Raw genomic sequence first — 25,137 nt, forward strand, 5'->3', positions numbered from 1 at the left:
CAGAATGAAGCGGATGAGTTGCAGAATTGTGTCTGGAGATTGGCAGTTGTCAGTGTTGAGTACTGAGGCTGTTACAGCAATGCCGTCGTCATGGGGGTTGCTGGTGCCGAAAATGAAATGAAATGAAAATCGCTTATTGTCACAAGTAGGCTTCAAATGGATTTACTGTGAAAAGCCCCTAGTCGCCACATTCTGGCACCTGTTCGGAGGCTGGTACGGGAATTGAACCCGCGCTGCTGGCCTGCCTTGGTCTGCTTTAAAAGCCAGCTATTTAACCCTGTGCTAAACCAGCCCCTACCCAAGAAGTCCATTGTGACGAGGAGTGTTCCTGGTTCAACTGGTCCATGGGTGCTGAATTTCTGAAAGAAGTCCGTCGTATCGGTTTTGCACTGAGTGTTGAATTTGGGTGCATTTGAGTGCTACAGTGCGAGCTTGGTGACAAGGATATTAAGGGTTCATTTTTATCTAAAGTTGAGTCTTTCTTTTCTTTCGTCAATTGATTTAAAGAATAAAGACTAAAAATACATTTGTATCGAAACACAAAGTTGAACAGAGTAGTCAGACCTGCATTACTCCCCCTACAGGGTAGTGGCTGTGAAGGGTAAGGAGCAGAAAGTGTTAACAGTGTAAAGTGCTGCAGGGCCAGACTGTAATGGATCTGGGCACTCCGCCAGGCCATATATCATTTGCAAGCTGCTGTGTAAACACCACAGACTGGAGCATCCGATTCTTTCTGCTGCTGTATCTGCTGTCCAGAGTCCAGGCCAAGGCAGCAGCAGATGGAAAGGGATAATCTTGGAGATTGTGCGGCTATTCTCGAGATTTGGGCGAGCGAAAAAGGACTGGCTCCTCGCTGGCTCCCAACCAGGGAGCCAACCCAGCTCTGCATTGCACACATGACAATAAAAAACCCAGTCAGACAGGCTCCCGGCCTGCCTGCCATCGCCTCAATTTTCAAATTCCCAGCCTGCTTTTCACATTCCTTGGCATCAGATGAAACATAGAGACAAGGAGCAGGAGGAGGCTATTCGGCCCTTCAAACCTGCTCCATCATTCAGTGTGATCATGACTGCTCCACGCTCTCAATGCCATATTCAGTCTTTCTCCCCATACTCGTGCATGCCATTAAAATTAGAGTCTGTTACACTGGAACACAAAGAGGCTGTTCAGCCCCTTTCAAAACTGTTACACAGGAACACCAGGAGCCCATTCAGCCCCTCAAGCCTGTTACACAAGAACGAGGAGGCCATTCAGCCCCTTCTTGAGTCTCTTACAAAGGAACAAGAGGAGCCCATCTGCCTTTTTGAGCCTGTTCCACAAGAACACGAGGAGTCCATTCAGCCACTTCTCATGCCTGTTGCACAGGAACAAGAGACTATTCAGCCTGTTCTTGAGCGTGTTACACAGGAACAGGAGATCATTCAGCCCCTTCTTGATCCTGTTACACAGGAACAGGAAGAGGCCATTCAGCCCCTTGAGCCTGTTACACAGGAACAAGATGAGTCCTTTCAGCCCCTTTTGAGTCTCTTACACAGGAACAGGAGGAAGCCCATTCAGGCCGTTTCTCGAGATTGTTACAAAAGAACAGGAGGAGGCCAGTCAGCCCCTTGAGCCTGTGACACAGGAACAGGCGGAGGCCATTCTGCCCCTCTCAAGCCTGTTGCACAGGAACAGGAGGAAGCCATTCAGCCCCTCTGAAGCTGTTGAACAGGAACAGAAGGAGATCCATTGAGCCCCTTCACCGAGAACGTTACACAGGAACAGGAGGAGGCCATTCTGCCCTCACCAATCTGTTGCATAGGAACAGGAGGAAGCCATTCAGCCCCTCAAGCCTGTTGAACATGAACAGCAGGATGTCCATTGAGCCCCTTCTCGAGTCCGTTACACAGGAACAGGAGACCATTCAGCCCCTGTCCAGCCTGTTTCACAGAAACAGGAGGAGACGTTCAGCCCCTTGGGCCTCTTGCACAGGAGCAGGAGTAGCCCATTCAGCCCTTCGTGAGCTTGTTACACAGGAAGAGGAGGCCATTCAGCCCCTTCTTGAGCCTATTCCCAGGAGCAGGGGAAGGACATTCAGCCCCTTCTCGAACTTGTTGCACAAGAACAGGAGGAGGCTATTGAGCCCCTCTAGAGTCTCTTAGAAAGGAACAGGAGGAGACCATTCAGCCCGTCCTTGAGCCTGTTACACAGGAACAGGAGGAAGCCCATTCAGTCCCTTCTCTAAACCATTCCACAAGAACAGGAGGAGCCCCATTCAGCCTTCTTGAGCCTGTTAGACAGGAACTGGAGGTCATTTAGCAAATTTGAATATGTCACAGAGGAACAGGAGGTGGCTATTCAGCTCCCTCAGGCCTATTACACAGGAACGAGGAAGCCATTGAGAGCGCTCCATGATTGTCTCACAAAGGTAATTAGGATGTGGAGATGCCGGCGTTGGACTGGGGTGAGTACAGTAAGAAGTCTTACAACACCAGGTTAAAGTCCAACATGTTTGTTTCAAACACGAGCTTTCGGAGCGCAGCTCCTTCCTCAGGTGACTCGTCAGGTCACCTGAGGAAGGAGCAGTGCTCCGAAAGCTCGTGTTTGAAACAAACCTGTTGGACTTTAACCTGGTGTTGTAAGACTTCTTACAAAGGTAATTAGAAGACATAACAAGACATTTTTTTTCTGACTGGGTGTGTTCTGGCTTTGTACGCATGCTTTATCTGTGTGCTTGCTTGAACAGGCAGCGTCAGTGTGACCGCTGCTTATGTGGACAGAACTAACCTTCACCGACACTGTCTGCCTCTCAACAAATGACGCAGCATTAAAACTCAACACTGATTGCCTTATACTGAGTTCCCGCCCTGATCTGAAACATGTCTGTTAGGCTGGCCCTTACCACAAGATGGGGTGTGAGGTTTAAAATTCAAACTCAGGAGCTTGTGAACTTTACATGGCTTCAGACGAATTGTCCTGTGATAAATGTCTGACACATTAACAGAAATCAGTCGGACTAAAATCTCCTGAGGGTTGATTAAAGTTATCACTTTGGATGTTCCTCTCAAATTGTTTGGGCACCGTATATTAAAAGCAATCAGATAGTTCAGTTAAACACTTGGAGATTTGGTTTCTGTTTCATTCTCACCAGGAAGCGGCCCCTGAGTGACTCGAAGCTAGAACAGCTTTTCATTCACACTCCGAGTGCAGGTTCATCTGATCCCAGATTTCAGAGACGGGAGTGTCTGAGGGTCGAGAGGATGCCTCAATATCCTGAGAACCCGGGCTGTGCCACACCAGAAGTCAGAACTGGGGTAAGTGAGCTGCACAAGGTTAAAGAGAAGCCTCACAGCCTGCATGCAGGACACACAGTGATCAGGAACTGAGATCTCCCCCCCCCCCCAAAGCGAGCAGATCGCAGTGCAATTGCCCCCCAGATTGTGGGTGCAGTGGGCACTGGGGGCACGCCAGGCACAGTTCCTCTGGTGTGGGTGGGCGGGTGCATGATGAGTAACTCCTCTTCCTTTCCACATACACAGCAGGAGTTTACACTGTGACTTGAGGCGTTTCAAAATTCATTTACGGGATGTGGGCATCGCTGAACAGTCCACCATTTATTGCCCATCCTTAATTACCCCTTGACAAGGTGGTGGTGAGCCACCATCTTACACCACCACGTGGTGTAGGTTCTGTTCAGGAGGGAGTTCCAGGATTCTGACCAGCGACAGTGAAGGAACAGTGATATATTTCTCAGTCAGGGCGGTGTGTGGCTCAGAGGGGATCTTCCTAGTGTTGGGGTTCCCAGGTATCTGCTGCTCTTGTCCTTCTAGATGGCAGTGGTCGTGGGTTTGGAAGGTGCTGTCTAAGGAATCTTGGTGGGTCCTGCAGTGCATCTTGTAGATGGTACACGTGGCTGCCACGGTGGTGGAGGGTTTGAATGTTTGTGGAAGGGTAGCAATCAAGCGGGCTACTTTGTCCTGGATGGTGACGGCACTCATCCAGGCAACTGGATAGTATTCCATTACACACCTGACTTGTGCCCTATAGGCTTTGGGGGTCAGGGGAAGAGTTACTCGCTGTAGGATTCCTAGCCTCAGACCAACTCTAATAGCCACAATATTTATATGGCTAGTCCAATTCAGTCCAGAATGTTGGTTGCGGGGGATTCAGCGATGGTAATGCCATTGAATTCTCTCTTATTGGAGATGGTCATTACCTGGCACCTGCAAGGTGAAAATGTAACTTGCCACTTGTCAGCCCAAGCCTGGATATTGTCCAGGTCTTGCTGCATTTGGACATAGACTGCTTCATTATCTGAGAAGTCACGAATGGTGCTGAACATTGTGCAGTCATCTGCAAACACCCTCACTTCTGACCTTATGAAAAAATGAAATGAAAATCGCTTATCGTCATGACTAGGCTTCAATGAAGTTACTGTGAAAAGCCCCTAGTTGCCACATTCCGGCACCTGTCCGGGGAGGCTGGTACGGGAATCGAACCGTGCTGCTGGCCTGCTTGGTCTGCTTTAAAAGCCAGCGATTTAGCCCAGTGAGCTAAACCAGCCCCTATGATGGAAGGCTGTGCTCGCTTCTGCCAGGTAGGCCTTAAAGCACCGCAGCCAGTGGGAGATTTCTTTACTACAGAGCCAGCCTGTTACCCGTTGATGAACTCTCGGTGAACTGCAGGCTGACTCTGGACAAGGGTATTTATACAGCAGCACAAGGGGGAGGAGTCATGGGCGGAGCCAAGGGTGGAGCCCTGTACAAGCTCCTGAGCATTCCCAGAGCTACTACCCCTAGTAGTCAGATAACGCTACTGTGCTTACAAAGATACAGTGTGAATTACCATGTTACATTCACCACAATCACCACATGAACCAAGGCTGTAATGAGGTCAGGAGCTGAGTGACCCTGGCAGAACCCAAATTGAGCATCCGTGAGCAGGTTATTGCTGAGCAGATGCTGTTTGATAGCACTGCTAATGACTCCTCCCATCACTTTGCTGATGATGGACAGTAGAGTGATAGGGCAGTATTTGGCTGGGTTGGATTTGTCCTGTTTCTTGTGTACAGGACACACCTGGACAATTTTCCATATTGCCGGGTAGATGCCAGTGTTGTAGCTGTACTGGAACTGCTCGGCTAGGGGTGCACAAAGTTCTGGAGCACAAGTCTTTAGTACTATTGCTGGAATATTGTTGGGGCCCATAGCCTTTGCAGAATCCAGTCCTTCAGCCATTTCTTGATATCATATGGAGTGAATCGTGCTGGCTGAAGACTGACACCTCGAGAGGACCAAGGGGCATAATCTCAGAGGAAGGGCTTGCCCATTTATGACAGAGATGAGGAGGAATTTCTTTTCTTAGGGAACAGTAAATCTGTGGATTTCCTTATCGCAGAGCTATGGAGGCTGCGTTGTTCAGTATGTTCAAGGCTGAGATAGACAGGTTTATAACCAGTCAGGGAATCCAGGGTTATGAGGTTCAGGCAGGACAGTGGAGTTGACGATTACTAGATCAGCCATGATCTCATTGAATGGCGGAGCAGATCCGAGGGGCCGAGTGACCTACTTCTGCTCCTATTTCTTATGGTCTTCAAATGCTGTCCTGAGAGCTTTTCACATCAATCGGATAATTTAGCTTTTCACGCTACATGTGACTCCAGACCCACAACATGTGTTTGGTTGCTTAACTGCCCCACAGAACTGGTCTAACAAGCCACTCAGTTGTATCAGAATTTTATGGAAAGCAATGAAAGCGGACAGACCACCCGGCATCAACCCAGACACTGGAAACGACGATGGCAAACCCAGCCTTGTCGACACTTCAAAGTCCTTCGTACTAACATCTGGGGGCTTGTGCCAAATTTGGGAGACTCACAGACTAGTTAAGCAACATACTGACAGAATCATACCTTACAAATAACATCCCAGACATCACTATGACCATCCCTACGTATGCCCTGTCTCACTGGCACCTCAGACCCTATAGAGTCGCGAGCTCTTTTTATTTATTAATTCATGGGATGTGGGCATCGCTGGCAAAGGCCGGCATTTGTCCTCATCCCTAATTCCTTTTGAATGCACCATTTCAGAGGGGCAGTTAAAGTTAGTCACATCGCTGTGGGTCTGGAGTCACATGGAGGTCAGACCAGGTAAGGAAGGCAGATTTTAGGTTTTCACAACAATCGACGATGGTTTCGCTGTCACCATTACTGAGACTAACTTTTAGTTACAGATTCATTCATTGAATTTAAATTCCACCAACTACTGTGATGGGTTTTGAACCCATGTCCCCAGAGCATTAGCCTCTGGATTACTGGTCCAGTCACGTTACCACTGCCATGACATGCAAACATGCAACCAATGAACACTCAGAATGGGACACAACCAATAGGCAGTCAGGACACTCAGAAGTGGCATCACCACAAGGGGGCACGACATAAACACTATAAAAGGGATGAGGCACTCATACCCTGCCTCTTTCCACAGACAGCCATCTAGAGAGTTAGACAGGGTTGATCAGCAGCATCACAACCCAGCATGTGGCTTAGAGCAAGCTGGTACAGTTAGACTGAGTTACTACAGTTAGATTAGCAGAGAGTCAAACTCATTCCAAGGGCTGGTTTAGCAGAGCTGACATTTAAAGCAGACCAAGGCAGGCCAGCAGCATGGTTCAATTCCTGTACCAGCCTCCCCGAACAGACGCTGGAATGTGGTGACTAGGGGCATTTCACAGTAACTTTATTTGAAGCCTACTTGTGACAATAAGCGATTTTCATTTCATTTCATTTTCATTTGAGAACTGTGTTAATGGTTCAATTAACACGTTGAACTCATTTCAGAGTCTGGAGCATCCTTTAGTTAAGACTGCATCAAGTAGCAGCCTGTGTTATCCGAAGCAGCATAACACAACATGATACCAGGAGTGACTGTTCAATCTACTTAGTTCATCTCAGCAAGATCCGTGACAACCAGCTACTGAATACAGGCACAATGGACAAGGTTCCGGCTCCTCATCAGCTCAGGATCACCGGCAATCTTAGTGCCAACTGGTGAACATTCAAGCAGAAATTTCAACTATACGTGGAAGCATCCGACCTCAATAGCGCGATCGATGTTCGGAAGGTAGCTCTTCTACTCACCACTGGGGGGGACCATGCGATAGAGATCTTCAACTCCTTTCACTTTTCCGAAGGGCAGATCTTCAAGCAGAGGATGCAAGGTGAAGATGAATCCTTCAACACCTATCCAACTAACCTTAGACTGCTAGCGCAATCCTGCAACTTCGGTGATATAACTGACTCCATGATCAGAGACCAAATAGTTTTTGGAGTCCACTCTGATCCTCTGCGAGAGCAGTTACTGAAAATCAAGCACATGACCTTGCCAGTCGCGATTGAAATGTGTACTGTGCATGAGCACTCTGAAAAACGCTATTCACAGTACAAAACGGCAGAAAGTGAAAAACAAGCCTCCCACAAGATGGAGAGTGTTCAGCCATCTCCCGCCTCCACTTTGACGAAAGCAGCCATTTCGAGCACTCGTCCCGGGACCCAACGCATGCGCAATGTGATCGGGAATACGAAGCTGCCAAAAACCGCACTGCGTAGGTGCAGACGTCTGAGAACTGCACCGCACATGCGCAACGACGCACTGAGTCATGACGTGTGCGAACTGTGGCACCGCCCATTTTTTAAAATTCTGCCCTGCAAGAGACAATTGCTGTTTAAACTGTGGGAAACCAAACCACTATGCAGCCCTGTGCAGATCTGCAGTCAGGAGCCAGCGCTCCCGATTCCAACAGCGGCGCATCAGAAGTGTGCAACACCGAATGCATCTCTCTGATCCAGGCAGTGTGATGGATCCAGATGATGAATACCTGGACAACACTTACCGAGTGGGCATTATTACGAAGTGCGAATACGCCACACCGGACACATCGCGAGTCCAATCAATCCTGGCTGTGGATTCCGAGGACGAATGGCTTACAGTGATGAAGGCCAACCACTGCCCCATCCAATTCAAACTGGACACAGGTGCCTCCGCCTACCTGATTTCACAGGTGGACTTCAAGAGAGTCAAGAAGCCCCCATAATCCTTCCAGCTGCCTGCAAAGTCCTGGACTACAATGGAAACACAATCAAGGCTGGGATCCTGCCATCTGCAGGTGTCCAACCGACATATACAAGCAAGCTTACGCTTCGAGATTGTTAAATCAGTCCCTGCTAGGTGCGCACACCTGCAAGCAACTGAACCTCATTCAAAGGGTCTACACCACGACACCATCCCATTTGGATATTCAGGCCAGCATCGATGACATCCTAACCCAGTACCCAGATGTATTTAGTGGGGTGGGCACGCTGCTGTACGAGTACAAGATTCTACTGCGGCCTGATGCCAAGCCAGTGGTCCATGCACCTGAGAGAGCACCTGAAGGCAGAGCTCACGAGTCTACAGCAAAAAGGCATCATCTTCAAGGTCACTGAACCAACCGACTGGGTCAGCTCGATGGTGTGCATAAAGAAGCCTTCGGGGGACCTACGCATCTGCATTGATCCCAAGGATCTAAACAGAAACATTATGCGGGAGCACTACCCCATCCCAAAGACGGAAGGAATCACGAGTGAGATGGCACACGCGCAAAATTGGACGCATCCTAAGGATTTTGGCTAATCCAATTTGTAGAATCCAGCAGAAGGCTCTGCACCTTCATCACACCTTTGGTCAGATTCTGCTACAACCGAATGCCATTTGGCATCATCTCGGCATCAGAGATTTTCCATCGCATCATGGAACAGACAATGGAGCGAATAGAAGGGGTTCGTGTCTACGTTGACGATATCATAATCTGGTCCACAACCCCAGAGGAACATGTGTGGCGACTGAAGAAAGTATTCCGACGCAAACATGAACATAACCTCAAGCTAAACAAGTGCTGTTTTGGGACATCCAAACTGAAGCTCCTGGGCGATCAGATATCGCAACATGGTGTGCACACGGACAGATTTAAGCCATCGAGGCAATGAAAGTCCCCGAGGCCCGAGGACAAGAAAGCAGTACTGTGCTTCCTGGGAATGGTCAATTTCCTTCGCAAGATCGTCCTGAATTTGGCCACACACACCACGGCCCTACGCAACCCGATGAAAAAATCAACTGCCTTTGAGTGGAAGGCGGAGCACCGAACAGAGGGGCTGGAACTGAAAGCCAAGCTCAGCACTGCACCCATCCCTACATTCATTGACCCAGACCGAGAGACCAAGATATCCACAGATGCGAGTCGGGATGGCATTGGGGCGGTGTTGCTTCAAAGAGACGACACGTCATCCTGGGTACCAGTAGCATACGTGTCACGGGCAATGACACCCACTGAGACCAGATATGCGCAGATTCAGAAGGAGTGTTTAGGTCTCCTCACCGTCATCCTCAAATTTCATGATTATGTCTCTGGCTTTCCAACATTTACTGTTGAGACGGATCATAGGCCTCTGGTCCGCATCATCAAAAATGACCTGGATGACACAACGCCTCGTTTGCAGAGAATTCTGCTCAAACTCCAGAGGTACAATTTCAACTGTGTGCAAGCACTCTCCCGGCAACAGATGAGAAGATCGTTCTCATCCGAGAACAGACGGCCAAAGACCCCCTGTTGCAGCGAGTCATCCACAACCTCAGCAATGGCTGGCAGAAAGGGAAATGCCCTCAAATCCTACAACGTCAAGGACTTCCTGGCGCTGATCGATGGCATCATGCTCAAGCTAGACAGGATAGTCATTCCATTACGTCTCCAGAGCATGGTGCTGTGGCAGATTCATGAGGGACACCTGGTTGTAGAAAAGTGTAGACGCAGGGCTTGGCAAGTTGTCTACGGGCCCGCATCAACCAGGACATCACGGACATGGTCCTGAACTGCGAAACCTGTCAGAGGTTCCAACCAGCGCAGAGCAAGGAGACGCTCCAACCACATGACCTGGAGACCTCTCCGTGGTCCAAGGTTGGCATTGGCCTATTCCACGCGAATGGTCGCGACTATATCTTAGTGATTGATTACTTTTTGAACTATCCTGAGGTGCTGAAGCTGCCAGACCTCACCTCACAGACCGTCATCAAAGCGGGTAAAGAGACATTCTCACGGCACGGCATCACGAACACCGTCATGAGTGACAATGGCCCGTGCTTCCACAGTCGAAAATGGTCCACGTTTGCCAAGAGCTACAATTTCAGACATGTCACCTCCAGTCCGCACTATCTGCAGTCCAATGGCAAAGTCAAAAAAGGGGTGCACATCGTTAAGCAGCTCATCCACAAGGCCTTGGACTCCATTTCCGACATACACCTTGCACTACTTGCGTACCGGGCGACTCCCTTGTCCACTGGCATGTAGTCAGCTCAACTGCTGATGAACAGGGACCTGCGGACGGTGCTTCCAGGCACTTTCCCCTCCATTTCCACATGTCGAATTTCCACCTCCAGACACCTCGAACCACGAGGCCACCAGTTGTGCCTCCCATTTGCCTGTCAAGACACCGTCATCCCCTCCACCATCTCCCTGGCAGTCGACGAGGATCAGACGCAAGCCTCAGAGACTGGACTTATGAGCATTTGTTTTGTTTATTCTGTTCTGTATTCCTCAGTCAGTCACATTAGACAGACACATTCACATGTATATACATCTAAAAAAAAGAAGGCGGAGATGTCATGATATGCAAACAATGAACACTCAGAATTGGACACAACCAATGGGCAGTCAGGACACTCAAAGGTAGCATCACCACAAGGGGGCATGACATAAACACTATAAAAGGGATGAGGCACTCACACCCTGCCTCTTTCCACAGACAGACATATAGAGAGTTAGACAGGGTGATCAGCAGCATCACACCCAGCAGGTGGCTTAGAGCAAGCTGGTACAGTTAGACTGAGTTACTACAGTTAGATTAGCAGAGAGTCAAACTCATTTGAGAACTGTGTTAATGGTTCAATAAACACATTGAACTCATTTCAGAGTCTGGATCATCCTTTAATTAAGACTGCATCAAGTAGCAGCCTGTGTTATCCGAAGCAGGATAACATAACAACCGCTACATCTCTAAAATGGATATTAGCATTATTGATAGATGAGCTTCAATATTAATAAAACCCAAAGAGAAAGTGCTGGAAAATCTCAGCAGGTCTGGCAGCATCTGCAGGGAGAGAAAAGAGCGAACGTTTCGAGTCCAGATGACCTTGAGTCAAAGCTCCAGTATTGTCGTTGCTCCAGATTGATGATCTTTTTTGAAATGCCTTTGTTTCAGACCACTATCATCGCGGTTGAGTTTGATGGAGGAGTGGTGATTGGCTCTGATTCCCGCGTCTCTGCTGGGTAAGTTTTCATCACATTAATTCTCTCACCATAATTCTCCGGCCCCTTAAATTCCCTGTTCCGCCCCAGCAACTTGAATGGAAAATCCCATTGATAAGCGGCGGGAAGATAAAATCCCGCCAGCAGGGAACGGCACAGTGCCGAGAAACATGCAGCTGGGGATTGGAGAATCCAGCCCTCTCTCCTTCCGTTCCAAACATATCGCTCTTCGCAATGAAGTGCTTCGAGAGGTTGATCATAAAGCGCATCACCTCCATACTCCCAGAACGCCTTGATCCACTGAACTTTGCATACCGTAGCAACCGGTCCACAGCAGGCGCCATTTCCCTGGCCCTACACTCATCCCTAGAGCATCTTGACAACAAGGGCTCCTACATCAGACTCCAATTTATTGACTACAGCTCCGCCTTCAACACCATAATCCCAACCAAATTCATAGGACTTGGCTCCCAACTCTGCAACTGGATCTTCGACTTCCTCACCCACAGACCACAATTAGTAAGAATGAACAACACCTCCTCCACAATAGTCCTCAAGGCTACATACTTAGCCCGCTACTCTACTCCATGTCCGTACACGACTGCGTGGCAAAATTTGGTTCCAACTCCATCCACAGGTTTGCTGACGATATGACCATAGTGGGCCGGATCTCGAATAACAATGAGTCAGAATACAGGAGGGAGATAGAGAACCTAGTGGAGTGGTGTAACAACAACAATCTCTCCCTCAATGCCAGCAAAACTAAAGAGCTGGTCATTGAATTCATGAAGCAAAGTACTGTACACACCCCTGTCGGCATCAAAGGGGCTGAGGTGGAGATGGTTAGCAGTTTCAAATTCCTAGGGGTGTACATCTCCAAAAATCTGTCCTTGTCCACCAACGTCGACGCTACCACTAAGAAAGCACAATAGCGTCTATACTTCCTCAAGAAACTAAGGAAATTCGGCATGTCCACATTGACCCTTACCAACTTTTACAGATGCACTATAGAGAGCATCCTATCGGGCTGCATCACAGCCTGGTATGGCAACTGCTCTGCCCAGGACCGCAAGAAACTTCAGAGAGTCGTGAACACCGCCCAGTCCTTCACACAAGCCTGCCTCCCATCCATTGATTCCATCTACACCTCCCGCTGCCGGGGGAAAGCGGGCAGCATAATCAAGGATCCCTCCCCCACCCGGCTTACTCACTCTTCCAACTTCTACCATTGGGCAGGAGATACAGAAGTCTGAGAACACGCACGAACAGACTCAAAAACAGCTTCTTCCCCACTGCCACCAGGCTCCTAAATCACCCTCTTACTGACTGACCTCATTAACAGTGCACCCTGTATGCTTCATCCGATGCCAATGCTTATGTAGTTAGATTGTATATCTTGTGTTGCCCTATTATGTATTTTCTTCTTTTCCCTTTTCTTCCCATGTACTTAATGATTTTTTTGAGCTACTCGCAGAAAAATGCTTTTCACTGTGCCTCGGTACACGTGACAATAAACAAATCCAATCCAATCCAATCCAATCTGAACCTGTCGAGCACCTGGCACAAATATCTCAAAGCGCTCCACAGCCAATGAAGTGTGGTCACTGCTCCAACATGGCAGCCAATTAACACACAGCAACCTCCCACAAACAGCAATGAGATAAATGACCAAGGAATAGCGTTGGCGATCAGAGAATAGATGTCAGCCCACAATACCGGGTAAAGCTCTGCTCGCTCTTACACAGGCACACAAGATATAGGAGCAGGAGTAAGCTACTCAGCCCATTGAGCCTGCTCTGCCATTCAATAACATCACATCTGATCCAGGAATTCAACTCCATTTTCCCACCCACTCCCCACATTCCTTCATTCCCTGAGAGATAAAACTTTGTCTATCACAGCCTCAAGCAATGGAGCATCCACAACCCTCTGGGCTAGAGAAGTCCAAAGATTCACAATCTTGCGTGAAGCTATTTCTCCTCATCTCAGTCCCAAATGATCGGCTCACTGATCCTATGCTCCCCCCACTGCCCAGCACCTCCCTCCCCTCACCGTGTTTTATATTCTCCAACCAGCAGAAACAATCTCTCAGCATCCATCCTATCAAACCCCCTTGAGAGTCTTGAAGGTTTCAATGAGATCGCTTGCCACTCTTTTCTAAACTCCAGAGAATATAAACCCAATTTACTTAATCTTTCATCATTGGACTACTCTTTTATCTCGGGAAACAATCTCGTGAACCTTTGATGTACCACCTCCAATGCAAGTCTAACATTCCCTAAATGTGGAGACCAAAATTGCCCACATTATTCCAGATGTTCAGGGCAGCGCAGTGGTTAGCATTGCTGCCTCACAGCTCCAGGGACCCGGGTTCAATTCCAGCCTTGGGTGACTGTCTGTGCGGAGTTTGCAAGTTTTCCCCGTGTCTGCGTGGGTTTCCTCCGGTTTCCTCCCACAGTCTAAAGATGTGCAGGTTAGGTGGATTGGCCATGATAAATTGCCCTTAGTGTCCAAACGGTTTGATGGGGTTACAGGGTTGTGGGGGACTGAGCCTTGGTAGGGTGCACTTTCAGAGGGTCAGTGTAGACCCGATGGGCCGAATGGCCTCCTTCCGCACTGTAGCAATTCGATGATTCTATGTGTTCTCACCGAAACCCTGTTGGAAGACAGATTGTACTCCAACCTGCTGGAAATAAAAGCCAACTGTTTTTAATATTATTTCATGGAATGTAGGAGTCGCTGGGCCAGCATTTGTTGCCCATCCCTAATTGCCCTTGAACTGAGTGGCATGCTAGGCCATTTCAACGGGGCAGTTAAGTGTCAACCATGTTGCTGTGGATCTGGTGTCACATGTCGGCCAGACCAGGTAAGGATGGCAGATTTACGGGTGGCACGGTGGCACAGTGGTGAGCATTGCTGCATACGGTGCTGAGGTCCCAGGTTCAATCCCGGCCCTGGGTCACTGTCCGTGTGGAGTTTGCACATTCTCCCCGTGTCTGCGTGGGTTTCTCCTCCACAACCCAAAGATGTGCAGATTAGGTGGATTGGCCATGCTAAATTGCCCCTTCATTGGAAAAAAACATTAGGCATTCTAATTTTTAAAAAAAAAGAATGACAGATTTCCTTCTCTAAATGATATTAGTAAACCAGATGAGTTTTTATAACAATCAACAACAATCTCGTGGTCATTGGACTTTTAACTTGGTCAATAGAACTATTGAATTCAAATTTCACCATCTCCTGTGTGTGACTGGAACCCAGGTACCCTGGGTCTCTGATGACTAGCCTCATCACAATATCATTGTGCCACTACCTCCCTGACATGCCATTGGCCTTCCTCATTTGCTTGTTGTAACTCCACATTAACATTCGGTGTTTCTGGTACAATCCAAATCGTACGATCCAAATTCCCGTACCAGCCTCCCCAAACAGGCGCCGGAATGTGGCGACTGGGGTTTTTTCACAGTGACTTCATTTTGAAGCCTACTTGTGACAATAAGCGATTTTCATTTCATTTAATTTTCATCTCTTCCAACATCTCTTCTCCGGAATAGAATTTTCTCATGTCCAACTGACAGAGTAGACAGGGCCCCCTCAGTTTAAAAATATAATCTGAAGTTCAGCACCTCTGACAGTGCAGCACACCCTCAGGACAGGGCCGAGTGTCGAGCGAGACTTCAGGACTGGAACCTCGGACCATCTGGATTCAGAGGCAACAGTTACGCCTCTGTGTAACGGTCGTGATGAGAAAGGGGGAACATCGCCTGATGTTGATTTCTGAGCGGTAACCTCTGCTGAAGGGGTTGGTTACAGGAGATGTTTGGGAGGGAGATCCAGATGGAAGGAGAGAGGGAGAAGAATTTATTTGACGCAGCAAGTTGTTTAGATCTGGAATGTACCATCTGCAATGGCCGTCTGAAAAAAAGGTTGAATAGATTGGGCCTGTACTCATTGGAGTTTCGAAAAATGAGAGATGACAGTATTAAGACATATAGGATTCTCAGAGGGCTTGACAGGGTTGATGCTGATAGGATGTTTTTGTGTTCTCTGCTTTGCTTTACCTGGATGGCTCAGACGCAGAGTGTCGAATAAAGAACACAAAGCTTTGTTAACGGACAATACTACACATTTATTACATGACTAACTATGATTCGTTCACATTCCTAAAGTAGAAGGTTTCTAGATTAAACTATGCTATCTCTAACTAACAGAACTTTCAAGTACACAACTGCTCTCTCTCTAGCCAATTCCTCTCTCCCCCTGCTACCACCTTCTTATGTCCTTGTCCCATAAGGTTTAGCACCATCCCTTATGCCTTCATGTACAATAATACCACATATGTTTCCTCATGTGTGAGAGTCCAGGCCCAGAGGGAATAATCTCAGAGGAAGGGATCGTCCATTTCAGACAGGGATGAGGAGGAATTTCTTCTGTCAGAGGATAGTGAATCTGTGGAATTCTTTACCGCAGAGAGCTGTCGAGGCTGGGTCATTAAGTACATTCAAGACTGAGACAGATTTTTAATCAGGAAGGAAATCCAGGGTTATGGGGATAAGGCGGGAAAGTGTTGAGGATTATGAGATCAGGTGGAGGAGATTCAATGGGCCAAATGGCATACTTCTGCTTTAATTCCTATGGTTTTAAAGGGCAGTGGAAGAAGATTCAATTCTAACTTTCACAGAGAATACGATACATCCTGAATAAGGAAAATATCACAAAGCAACGAGGAAAAGGCAGGGTAGTGGGATTGTTGACAGCTGTTTTAGAGGGCCGGCACAGGCAGAATGGGCCGAAAGGCCTCCTTCTGTTCTCCCGCATTCCATGAATCTAAGCCCGGTGTGGATGAATGAACAATTCCTGATTATCTCAGCCTTGGTGAGATCCTACATTCTGCCAGGCCTGTCTCCTTGTTCTGCAGTTTAATGGTTTCCTTTATCGTTAAAACTGTAGACTTTCCAGACTGAGCAGGAAGTAATGCTCAGGATTTCCTGTCCCCTCATTCCCGTAACATCCCTCACTTTGAGCATTCCTTAATTTCCCCCTCACCCACCCCTGCAACCCATGGGGTGGATGCTGAACAGTGACTGGCAAATGGCCTGGTCATCCATTCCTTCTTTGAGGCCAACGTTCCCATTCCTGGGACTTTCCAGATCTATCCACAATCTGGGGGCTGAGCCAATTAGAGGAGCTACTGCAATTTGGAATATGGGTCACTGTATCAAACAAATATTTCATTGGTTGTGAGGATAGAAATATCGAAAATAGGAGCAGGAGGAGGCCATTCGGCCCATTGAGCCCACTCTGCCATTCATTATGGTCATAGCTGACCATCCAACTCAATAGCCTAATCCCGCTTTCCTCCAATATCCTTTGACCCCCTTCGCCCTAAGTGCTATATCTAACTGCTTTTCATAGAATTTACAGTGAAGAAGGAGGCCATTCGGCCCATCGAGTCTGCACCGGCTCTTGGAATGAGCACCCTACCCAAGCCCATACCTCCACCCTATCCCCATAACCCAGTAACCCCACCTAACACTAAGGGCAATTTGGACCCTGAGGGCAATTTAGCCTGGCCAATTCACCTAACCTGCACATCTTTGGACTGTGGGAGGAAACCGGAGCACCCGGAGGAAACCCACGCACACACGGGGAGAACGTGCAGACTCCACACAGACAGTGACCCAAGCCGGGATTCGAACCTGGGACCCTGGAGCTGTGAAGCATTTATGCTAACCACTGTGCTACCGTGCTGCTTCTTGAAACCATACAATATTTTGGACTCAAAATATTGAAATTCGCAGGCTGACCACTCTCTGGGTGAAGAAATTTCTCTTCATCTCTGTCCTAAATTGTCTGATCCGTACCCACAGACCGTGACTTCTGGTTCTGGACACACCCACCATCGGGAACATCCTTCATTCCCTGTCCAGTCCTGTTAGAATTTTATAGGTTTCTATGAGACCTGCCCTCATTCTTCTGAATTCGAGCAAATATAATCCTAACCGATTCAATCTCTCCTCGTACGTAAATCCTGCCATCAGTTTGATTCACAATATTGCTGAGGATCAGTTGCACCCACTGTCCCCCCAGTTTCATTCTATGCTGTGTGTGGTCACTGATCGAGCAGAGGGAGGGTTAATAATGTTCCCTGTGTGTCTATAGGGATTCTATATGCAATCGAGTGATGAACAAGCTGTCCCCGCTCCACGATCGGATTTACTGCGCACTGTCTGGTTCAGCAGCTGATGCCCAGGCAATCGCTGACTCTGTCAATTACCAACTGGAATTACACAGGTAAGCTGCTCATTTTATTGAATTCGACACAAATCAGCCAGATATTGCTTGCTGAAACATTCTGAGGCACCGTTTTGTACACAGGATAGGCCCATCGCAATTCAGGGAAAGGCTCACATTTTTACAACCACTGGCATAACTGGAGGGAATAGTAGTGGACTCCAGCTGGAGGAATGGCCTCAACTAGTAGATACTCCTCGGTGACCAGACTCTCCCTCCACACACACCCCCGTCCACCCCCACCCAACTAGGATTAGCACACAGTCCCTACTGTGACCAGCAGACAGACACTCCCGCCCCCACAACCTGGGGCCAGCAACACTCCCCACCCACCCCTCCCCCAAGACCAGCAGATACTTCCCCCTGGGACTAGCAGAAACTGTACTGGGACCAAAAAACACTCCACCGGGACCAGCAGAGATTCCACACTGAGACCAGCAGACACTCTCCACCGGGACCAGCAGAGATTCCACACTGAGACCAGCAGACACTCTCCACCGGGACCAGCAGAGATTCCACACTGAGACCAGCAGACACTCTCCACCGGGACCAGCAGATTCCACACTGAGACCAGCAGACACTCTCCACTGAGACCAGCAGACATTCCCCACTGACCAGCAGACACTCTCCACTGAGACCAGCAGACATTCCCCATTGCCCAGCAGACACTCTCCACTGAGACCAGCAGATACTCTCCAGTGAGACCAGCAGACACTCTCTACTGAGATCAGCAGACATTCCCCACTGGGACCAGCAGAGATCTGACTTCTTCTAAAGTTCCAGGATCCTGTACAGATCCAGCTATCTGTTGATAGGTCCTGACCAACAGGAACTTACAGTCTGTACATTACCCATCTGACTGTGTATCTGACCTATGTGTACATTGTACTCCAGACTGCGGGAGTTCGAGTCTTCAGCTCTTGGTCCACCTGAAGCAAGTGTTACTCTCGCAGCAGAAACAGTTTATTGTGTCTAATCTAATAACACGTTCACCTTTCTGTCAATCAGCATTGAAATGGAAGATGCTCCAATGGTTCGAGCAGCTGCCGCCATGGTTAAAAACATCAGTTACAAGTATAAGGAGGAGTTATCAGCTCACCTGATCATAGCTGGCTGGGACAGGAAGGAAAAAGGCCAGGTACCTGTCCATTACAATTATACTAACAGTCTGTCTTCACTGTTTGGACCAGCTCTTAACACAAATCCTCGTGATAAATCCTACTCGATCTCTACCTTGATTGTTGATCGATACATTCGCAATTAATAAACGGTCCCACTTCTACTTGGATTCTACCGATCGCCCCCAGTAAAATCATCACCTGAAAGCTAAAGGAATCAGAGTTTGTGTCTCCACCATGACTGTAACCAGGGTTTCAGTTTGACCCCATGCTGCTGATGCACTGTCAATTACGACGAGACGAGAGTAGAGCGTAATCGAGGCTTTATTACACAGAGATGTGTAGCCTCCTACAGCAGCTGCCAAAATGGCTGCAGCTCGGTGAGCCCACACATTTATACTCCGCCTACTGGGCGGAGCCAGCAGGCAGGGATCTACCCCCGTACCTGCAGTACGGAGCCTTACCGTATTACATCTCATACGTGCACTATGTACAAACAGTGATGACTACCACAGCTGCATTACCAGAGAACGTGCCTCAAAAATCATGCAGGAAGTGAGGGCCAGTTTCTAGAAACGGGTTTTGGTGCTGGACAGGTCAATCAAACCCTCAACTTTGTTTAAATTGATAGTTCATGTTGGTGGTCTGAGATGTCTGATTTTGTTCGCCTTGATGAATTTGAGACCAATCAGGGTCTTCCATCACACAGACTAGTTCTCTCTCCCCCCCCCCCCCCCCCCCCCCCTTCCCAGACGATTTATATCAGGGCACTGTGTTACCGTCTCTGGTTATTTGCCCATTCATTCAGCACTGAGGCTCAGTGCGCCCCACAGGCCGCTGTCATAATTTCCTTGAATTTATACTCCACGGAGAGGGGGGGGGAGGGGGGGGGGGGGGGGATTTTTCCTGTCCCGCCTAAGACAATGGATCTTTGAATGGCTCACCCTGCGTTACAGCCCAGCCCACTGTGACAGGACTGTAAAATACCGCCCTGTGTCTCTCTAAAGCCCAGAATCCCGTGTAACACAGGATGGATCCATCGCAATTCACAGAGTACGGCCCACACTGTTACAATCGCTGGCATAACTGGAGGGAATAGTAGCCACTCTCTCAACCTGACCTGTCACCTTCAATGATTTCTCCAAGTTTAGAACTATATTCCTACAGTGCAGAAGGAGGCCATTTGTTCCATCAAGTCTGCACCGACCCTCTGAAAGAGCACGCTACCCAGTCACACTCCCCCACACTATCCCCGTAACCTCACCTAACCAACACATCTTTGGACATTGAGGGGCAGTTTATCATGGCCAATCCACCTAACCTGCACAATTTTGGACTGTGGGAGGAAACCTGGGGCGGAATTCACCGAGCCTCCCCCCGCAGGGTCGAGGAATCACCCGGGGCCAGTGTAAATCCCACCCCCACCGTGGCCGGAATTCTCCGCCACCCGGGAATCGGCAGGGGTGGGAATCATCAGTCGGCGGACCCCCTGCGACGATTCTCCGGGCCGTGATGGGCCGACGTCCCGCCGCTGTCAGGCCGCTCCCGTCGATGTGGTTTAAACCACCTCTCTGCCGGCAGGATTGGCGGCGCAAGCGGGCCCCCGGGGCCCTGTAGGGGGGGGCGATCGGACCCCGGGGGGTGCCCCCACGGTGGCCTGGCCCGCGATCGGGGCCCACTGATCAGCGGGCGGGCCTGTGCCGTGGGGGCACTCTTTTTCTTCCGCCGCCGCCACGGCCTCCACCATGGCGGAAGCGGAAGAGACCCCCTCCACCGCGCGTGCACCGGTGATGACATCAATGGTTGCTGACGCTCCGGCACATGCGCGGACTAACGCCACCCGGCGAAGGCCTTTTGGCCAGCCCTGACGCCGGTCGGCGTAGCGCCAAAGGCCGTTGGCGCCAGTCGGCGGAGCAGGAGCCACTCCGGCGCGGGCGTAGCCCCTAAAGGTGTGGAGAAGTCCGCACTTTTGGGGGGGCCCGACGCCGGAGTGGTTGGGGCCAGTCCGCTACGCTGGTACCCCCCGCCCTGCCGGGTAGGGGAGAATTTCGCCCCAGATCACTCGGAGGAAACCCACGAGACATGGGGAGAACGTGCAAACTATACAAACCCGAGGCTGGAATTGAACTCAGTGCTAACACAGTGCTAACCACTGTGCCACCATGCCGCTCAAGGATCTTCTGTTTCTAAAGAAGCCCCTTTTTATTGTATATTGCCTCCCCACTCATTTCCACTAGCCTCTCTATGCTACCCCCTGCACACTTAGCAATCGCGCGCTTTGCGTCATCCCCAAATTTGGAATTCACCCACCCCCCCCACCTTGCAGCCATTCGGGAAAGGTGAAATGAAAAAATGAAAATGAAAATCGCTTATTGTCACGAGCAGGCTTCAATGAAGTTACTGTGAAAAGCCCCCAGTCGCCACATTCCGGCGCCTGTCCGGGGAGGCTGGTCATCAATACAGATCAAGAACAGTCATGGGACCTGTCACTCACCCCTGGGGAATCCCATCCAGCCTCCAGGCTGAAAGACAACTATTTACCACTGCTCCCTCAGTCACTCAGTTATCTTGGCGACCATGCTGCTGTAATTCTGTGGGCCCAAATGTTGCTCACAAGTCTGTCACTTTGTTAAGAACATCTGGCTGCCCCACACCATGGCCCTCTTCAGCTCCTGAACAAAAAAGTAATCAACCCAGTTCATCAGACATGTTTAGTCATTAACAAATCGAGATATTTGGAACAGTTCTTACGCTATGCTGTGTATCTCCCTGATCCAGGTCTACGCCACTCTGGGAGGAATGCTGGTCCGGCAGCCCTTCTCCGTTGGGGGCTCTGGGAGTGTCTACATTTATGGATACGTCGACGCTGCTTATAAAGCTGGAATGAGCAAGGACGAGTGCCTGCAATTTGTAATCAACGGTGAGAACAAATGGCCTGGTGGAAGCTTATTTGACAAATAAGCTCCGCCATTTAATAAGATCGCAACTACTCTGTGCTGAGTTCCACATTCTCCATTTGATTCCTTTGCCTAACAAGAATCTTTCTACCTCCGCCATGAACATATTCAGTGATCCACCTCTCCTGAGGCAAAGAGTTCCAAAGACATAACACTCCGAGAGAAAAACGTCTCCTCATTTCTGTCCTATAAGCACAGCCCCTGATTAAAAACAGAGCCCCTGGTTCACTCTTCTAAACTCCAATGAAAACAAACCCAGTCTGTCCAAACTGTCCTCATACAACAACCCGCTCAGTCCAGTCAATCTAACAAATCTCCTCTGGACCACCCCCCCCGATGCGGATTGAATGAATCCTACTCCCATTTTCAAAGCCACAATCTGGAATAACTCAAAAGTCCTGCGAACATTTAAATAAAAGCAAAACACTATGGTTACTGGAAACCTGAAATGAACACAGAAAAATGCTGGATAGACGCAGCAGATCTGGCAGCATCTGTGGAGAGAGAAAGAGAGTTACCGTTTCAAGTCCAAATGAGCCTTTGACGGAACTAAAAAGGGACAGGATGAGATGAATGATATACTTGGTGAGGGTTTTGCAATTCTACCTTTGCCACGACTAACATTCTTCAGTCTTCAGACATTCTTAAGACTAATATTCTTCAGTCCCCAGCGGCACCATTAACATCCCCTTCGTCTCATATCCATGACATCTTTGTCAATCTGTCCTTCGTTCTGACCTACCACTGACTTCCATGCTGCCCTATCCCCCTTCGCCGCATTGTCAGAGGGATCTTTCAGGTGCGATATTAAACCAAGCCCTCATTTTCCTGCATGGGTGGGTGCAAAAGATTCCAGGGCACTGTTTGGAGGAGGAGGGGAGTTCTGTCTCATGTCCGGACCAACATTCATCCCTCAATCAACATCACAAAAAAAATCATTACTACGTAGCTGCTTGTGGGAGCTTGCTGTGCACAATTTGGCTGCCGCATTTCTTACCTTACAACAGTGACTGTGCCGCATTGGCTCTGAAATGTTTTTGAATATCATTTGCCTGCGAAAGGCGCTATATCAATGCAAGTCTTCCTACTGAAGAAAGGCAGAAAAAGACCAACTAGTTGATTGAACTTGGTCGACTCCAGAGTAAAACCCCTATCAATCCACTATCGCGTCCCACTCCACTATAAACCTCTAACAAACCTCCCTGCGCTGTCATGGAATCTTATGGAAGGGTTTTATTGTAGCACTGTGGCTTCACAGCACCAGTGGATCACTGTCTGTGCAGAGTCTGCACATTCTCCCCATGTCTGTGTGGGTTTCCTCCGGGTGCCTCCCAGAAAGTCCTGAAAGACATGCTGTTCGGTAACTTGTACATTCTGAATTCTCCCTCTGTGTACCCGAATAGGCGCCAGAATGTGGGGACTTGGGGATTCCACAGTAACTTCATTGCAATGTTAATGTAAGCTACTTGTGACAATAAAGATTATTATTATTGTTATTCAGGGCGAAATAAAGATGATAATTGAGGCCATGGGGAAATCCCACGGACTTTAGTTTAAACCGCGACAGGTAGTGAAACTCCTGAATGGATTTCCCCAGAGACAAATACATCCAGAGCTCAATCTCACTCATGGAAACCTGACCCTCTCAATGGATCCCCAAGCGCAGTGCTCCCTGATGAATCAAGGACCCTCATTGGACCAGAAACCGCACAAAGCTCCTGGGCATCATTTTAATTCATTTGCAGGTTTGGGACGTCGCTGGCTCGGCCAGCATTTATTGCCCATTTCCAATTGCCCTTGAGAAGTTGGTGATAAATTGCCTTTTTGACCCACTGCAGTTTGTGTGATGTAGGTACACCCACTATGCTGTTAGGGAGGGCGTTGCTGGATTTTGTCTCAGCGCCAGTGAAGGAACAGCTGATACATTTCCAAGTCAGGATGGTGAGTGGCTTGGAGGGGAACCTCCAGGTGGTGGGGTTCCCAGGTATCTGCTGCTCTTGTCCTTCTCGATGGTCGTGGTCATGGATTTGGAAGGTGCTGCCCAAGGAGCCTTGATGAGTCCTGCAGTACATCTTGCAGCTGGTACACATGCTGCCACTGTTCGACGGTGGTGAAGGGAAGGGACTGAATATTTGTGGAAGGGGTAACAATCAAGCTGGCTGCTTTGTCCTGGATGGTGATGAGCGTCTTGAGTGTTGTTGGAACTGTACACATCCAGGCAAGTGGATGCACTCCTGACTTGTAGGTGGTGGACAGGCTTTGTGGAGTCAGGAGGTGAATTACCCTCTGCAGGATTCCTAGCCTTATAATCACAGTATTTACATGGCTGGCCCAGTTCAGTTTCTAGTCAATGGTAACCTCCAAGATGCCGATAGTGGAGGATTCAGTGATGGTAATGCTATTGAATGTGAAGGGGTGAATCTTGAGGCCATAATGGGTTGAAGGGCCTCTTTCAAACCTGTAAAACTCAATGACTCAGGGAGTACGGTTGAGAAGGTACAGTCCGCTCACCCACCTCAGCAGCCAGAGTGCCTCCCCAGAATCTGTGCTAGGGAGGGGCTGTGAGCCGATAGTTTTATACGAATATGGGGAGTTCACACTGAATAAAATAAAGAACTTTGATCTTTTTACACTAACGGTACATACGCCTCCCAGTAGATCCCTACTGGGTTCCATTCTGGCCGGTGCCTTACTGGCCAACATTTTATACAATGGTTTATTGACTTCCCCCGCCCCCCTCAGTGGAGGAGCTCATACTCTACAAGGACCACAGGGAAGATAATCATTTCCACCCCATAAGTCCCGTGGGGGATATTACAGATGATAAATGGTTTGTGTCTGAGTGGATGGTTCTGCCCACTGCTGATGATGAGGAGAGCAGGAGCCTCACTGATTATTCTCTCTCTCTATTACAGCTATTGCCCTGGCCATTGGGAGAGACGGTTCAAGTGGGGGAGTGGTTTACCTCACGGCGATTACAGAGAAAGCAACTGAGCACAAAGTCGTTCTGGGCAATGAGTTACCTCAATTCCACGATGAGTGATTGTGCATAGCTTTAATTTGCAATAAATTGTTTATTGACCAAAAGCCAAATAGACCAGTGTCCTCATTCAATGTGTAAACGCAGATCTGTAAATTCGGCTGGAACGAGAAGCATTTGCTAAAATCACTGGTGCAAAATGATGCCAATGAAAGTGACAATGTCACCCCCTCTGCCCACTGCCTATTGTTATTTGTGCCCCAGTTGATTTTAACCTTGCCTGCCAGTCAAAAGTCTGCATTTGAGCTGCCTGAGACGGTGGAGGAAGCAGACTGAACCATCGTAAAGGGGAAAGCACAGGCGGAGCGAAACGAGTTGGCTCGCTCCCTCAAAGAGCTAGCATAGATAGAATGGGCTGAGCGGTCCCGTTCTGCACCGTATGATTCTATTGAGAACTGCAATAGTTTAGTCC

At 48.9% G+C, this 25,137-nt stretch overlaps 1 protein-coding gene across 1 annotated transcript; it reads left to right on the forward strand.

Moving 5' to 3' along the window:
• Positions 1-2,945: 2,945 nt before the first annotated feature.
• On the forward strand, positions 2,946-24,778 carry psmb9a (proteasome 20S subunit beta 9a). The gene is made up of 6 exons (XM_038817112.1): positions 2,946-3,293; positions 11,270-11,337; positions 17,479-17,610; positions 18,619-18,748; positions 21,507-21,648; positions 24,601-24,778. The coding sequence occupies exons 1-6, from the start codon at positions 3,240-3,242 to the stop codon at positions 24,726-24,728; spliced, it is 654 nt and encodes a 217-aa protein (XP_038673040.1). The 5' UTR covers positions 2,946-3,239; the 3' UTR covers positions 24,729-24,778.
• Positions 24,779-25,137: the final 359 nt, after the last annotated feature.

The sequence above is a fragment of the Scyliorhinus canicula genome, chromosome 13, assembly GCF_902713615.1.
Source record: "Scyliorhinus canicula chromosome 13, sScyCan1.1, whole genome shotgun sequence".
In the NCBI taxonomy this organism is placed as follows: domain Eukaryota; kingdom Metazoa; phylum Chordata; class Chondrichthyes; order Carcharhiniformes; family Scyliorhinidae; genus Scyliorhinus; species Scyliorhinus canicula.

Bases quoted from the DNA above. Each gene is read 5' to 3' on its own strand.
- psmb9a (XM_038817112.1), top strand. From the start codon at position 3,240: ATGCCTCAATATCCTGAGAACCCGGGCTGTGCCACACCAGAAGTCAGA. The intron at 3,294-11,269 runs GTAAGTGAGCTG...CCTTTGTTTCAG, and splicing joins CACCAGAAGTCAGAACTGGG to ACCACTATCATCGCGGTTGA. The intron at 11,338-17,478 runs GTAAGTTTTCAT...GTGTGTCTATAG, and splicing joins GATTCCCGCGTCTCTGCTGG to GGATTCTATATGCAATCGAG.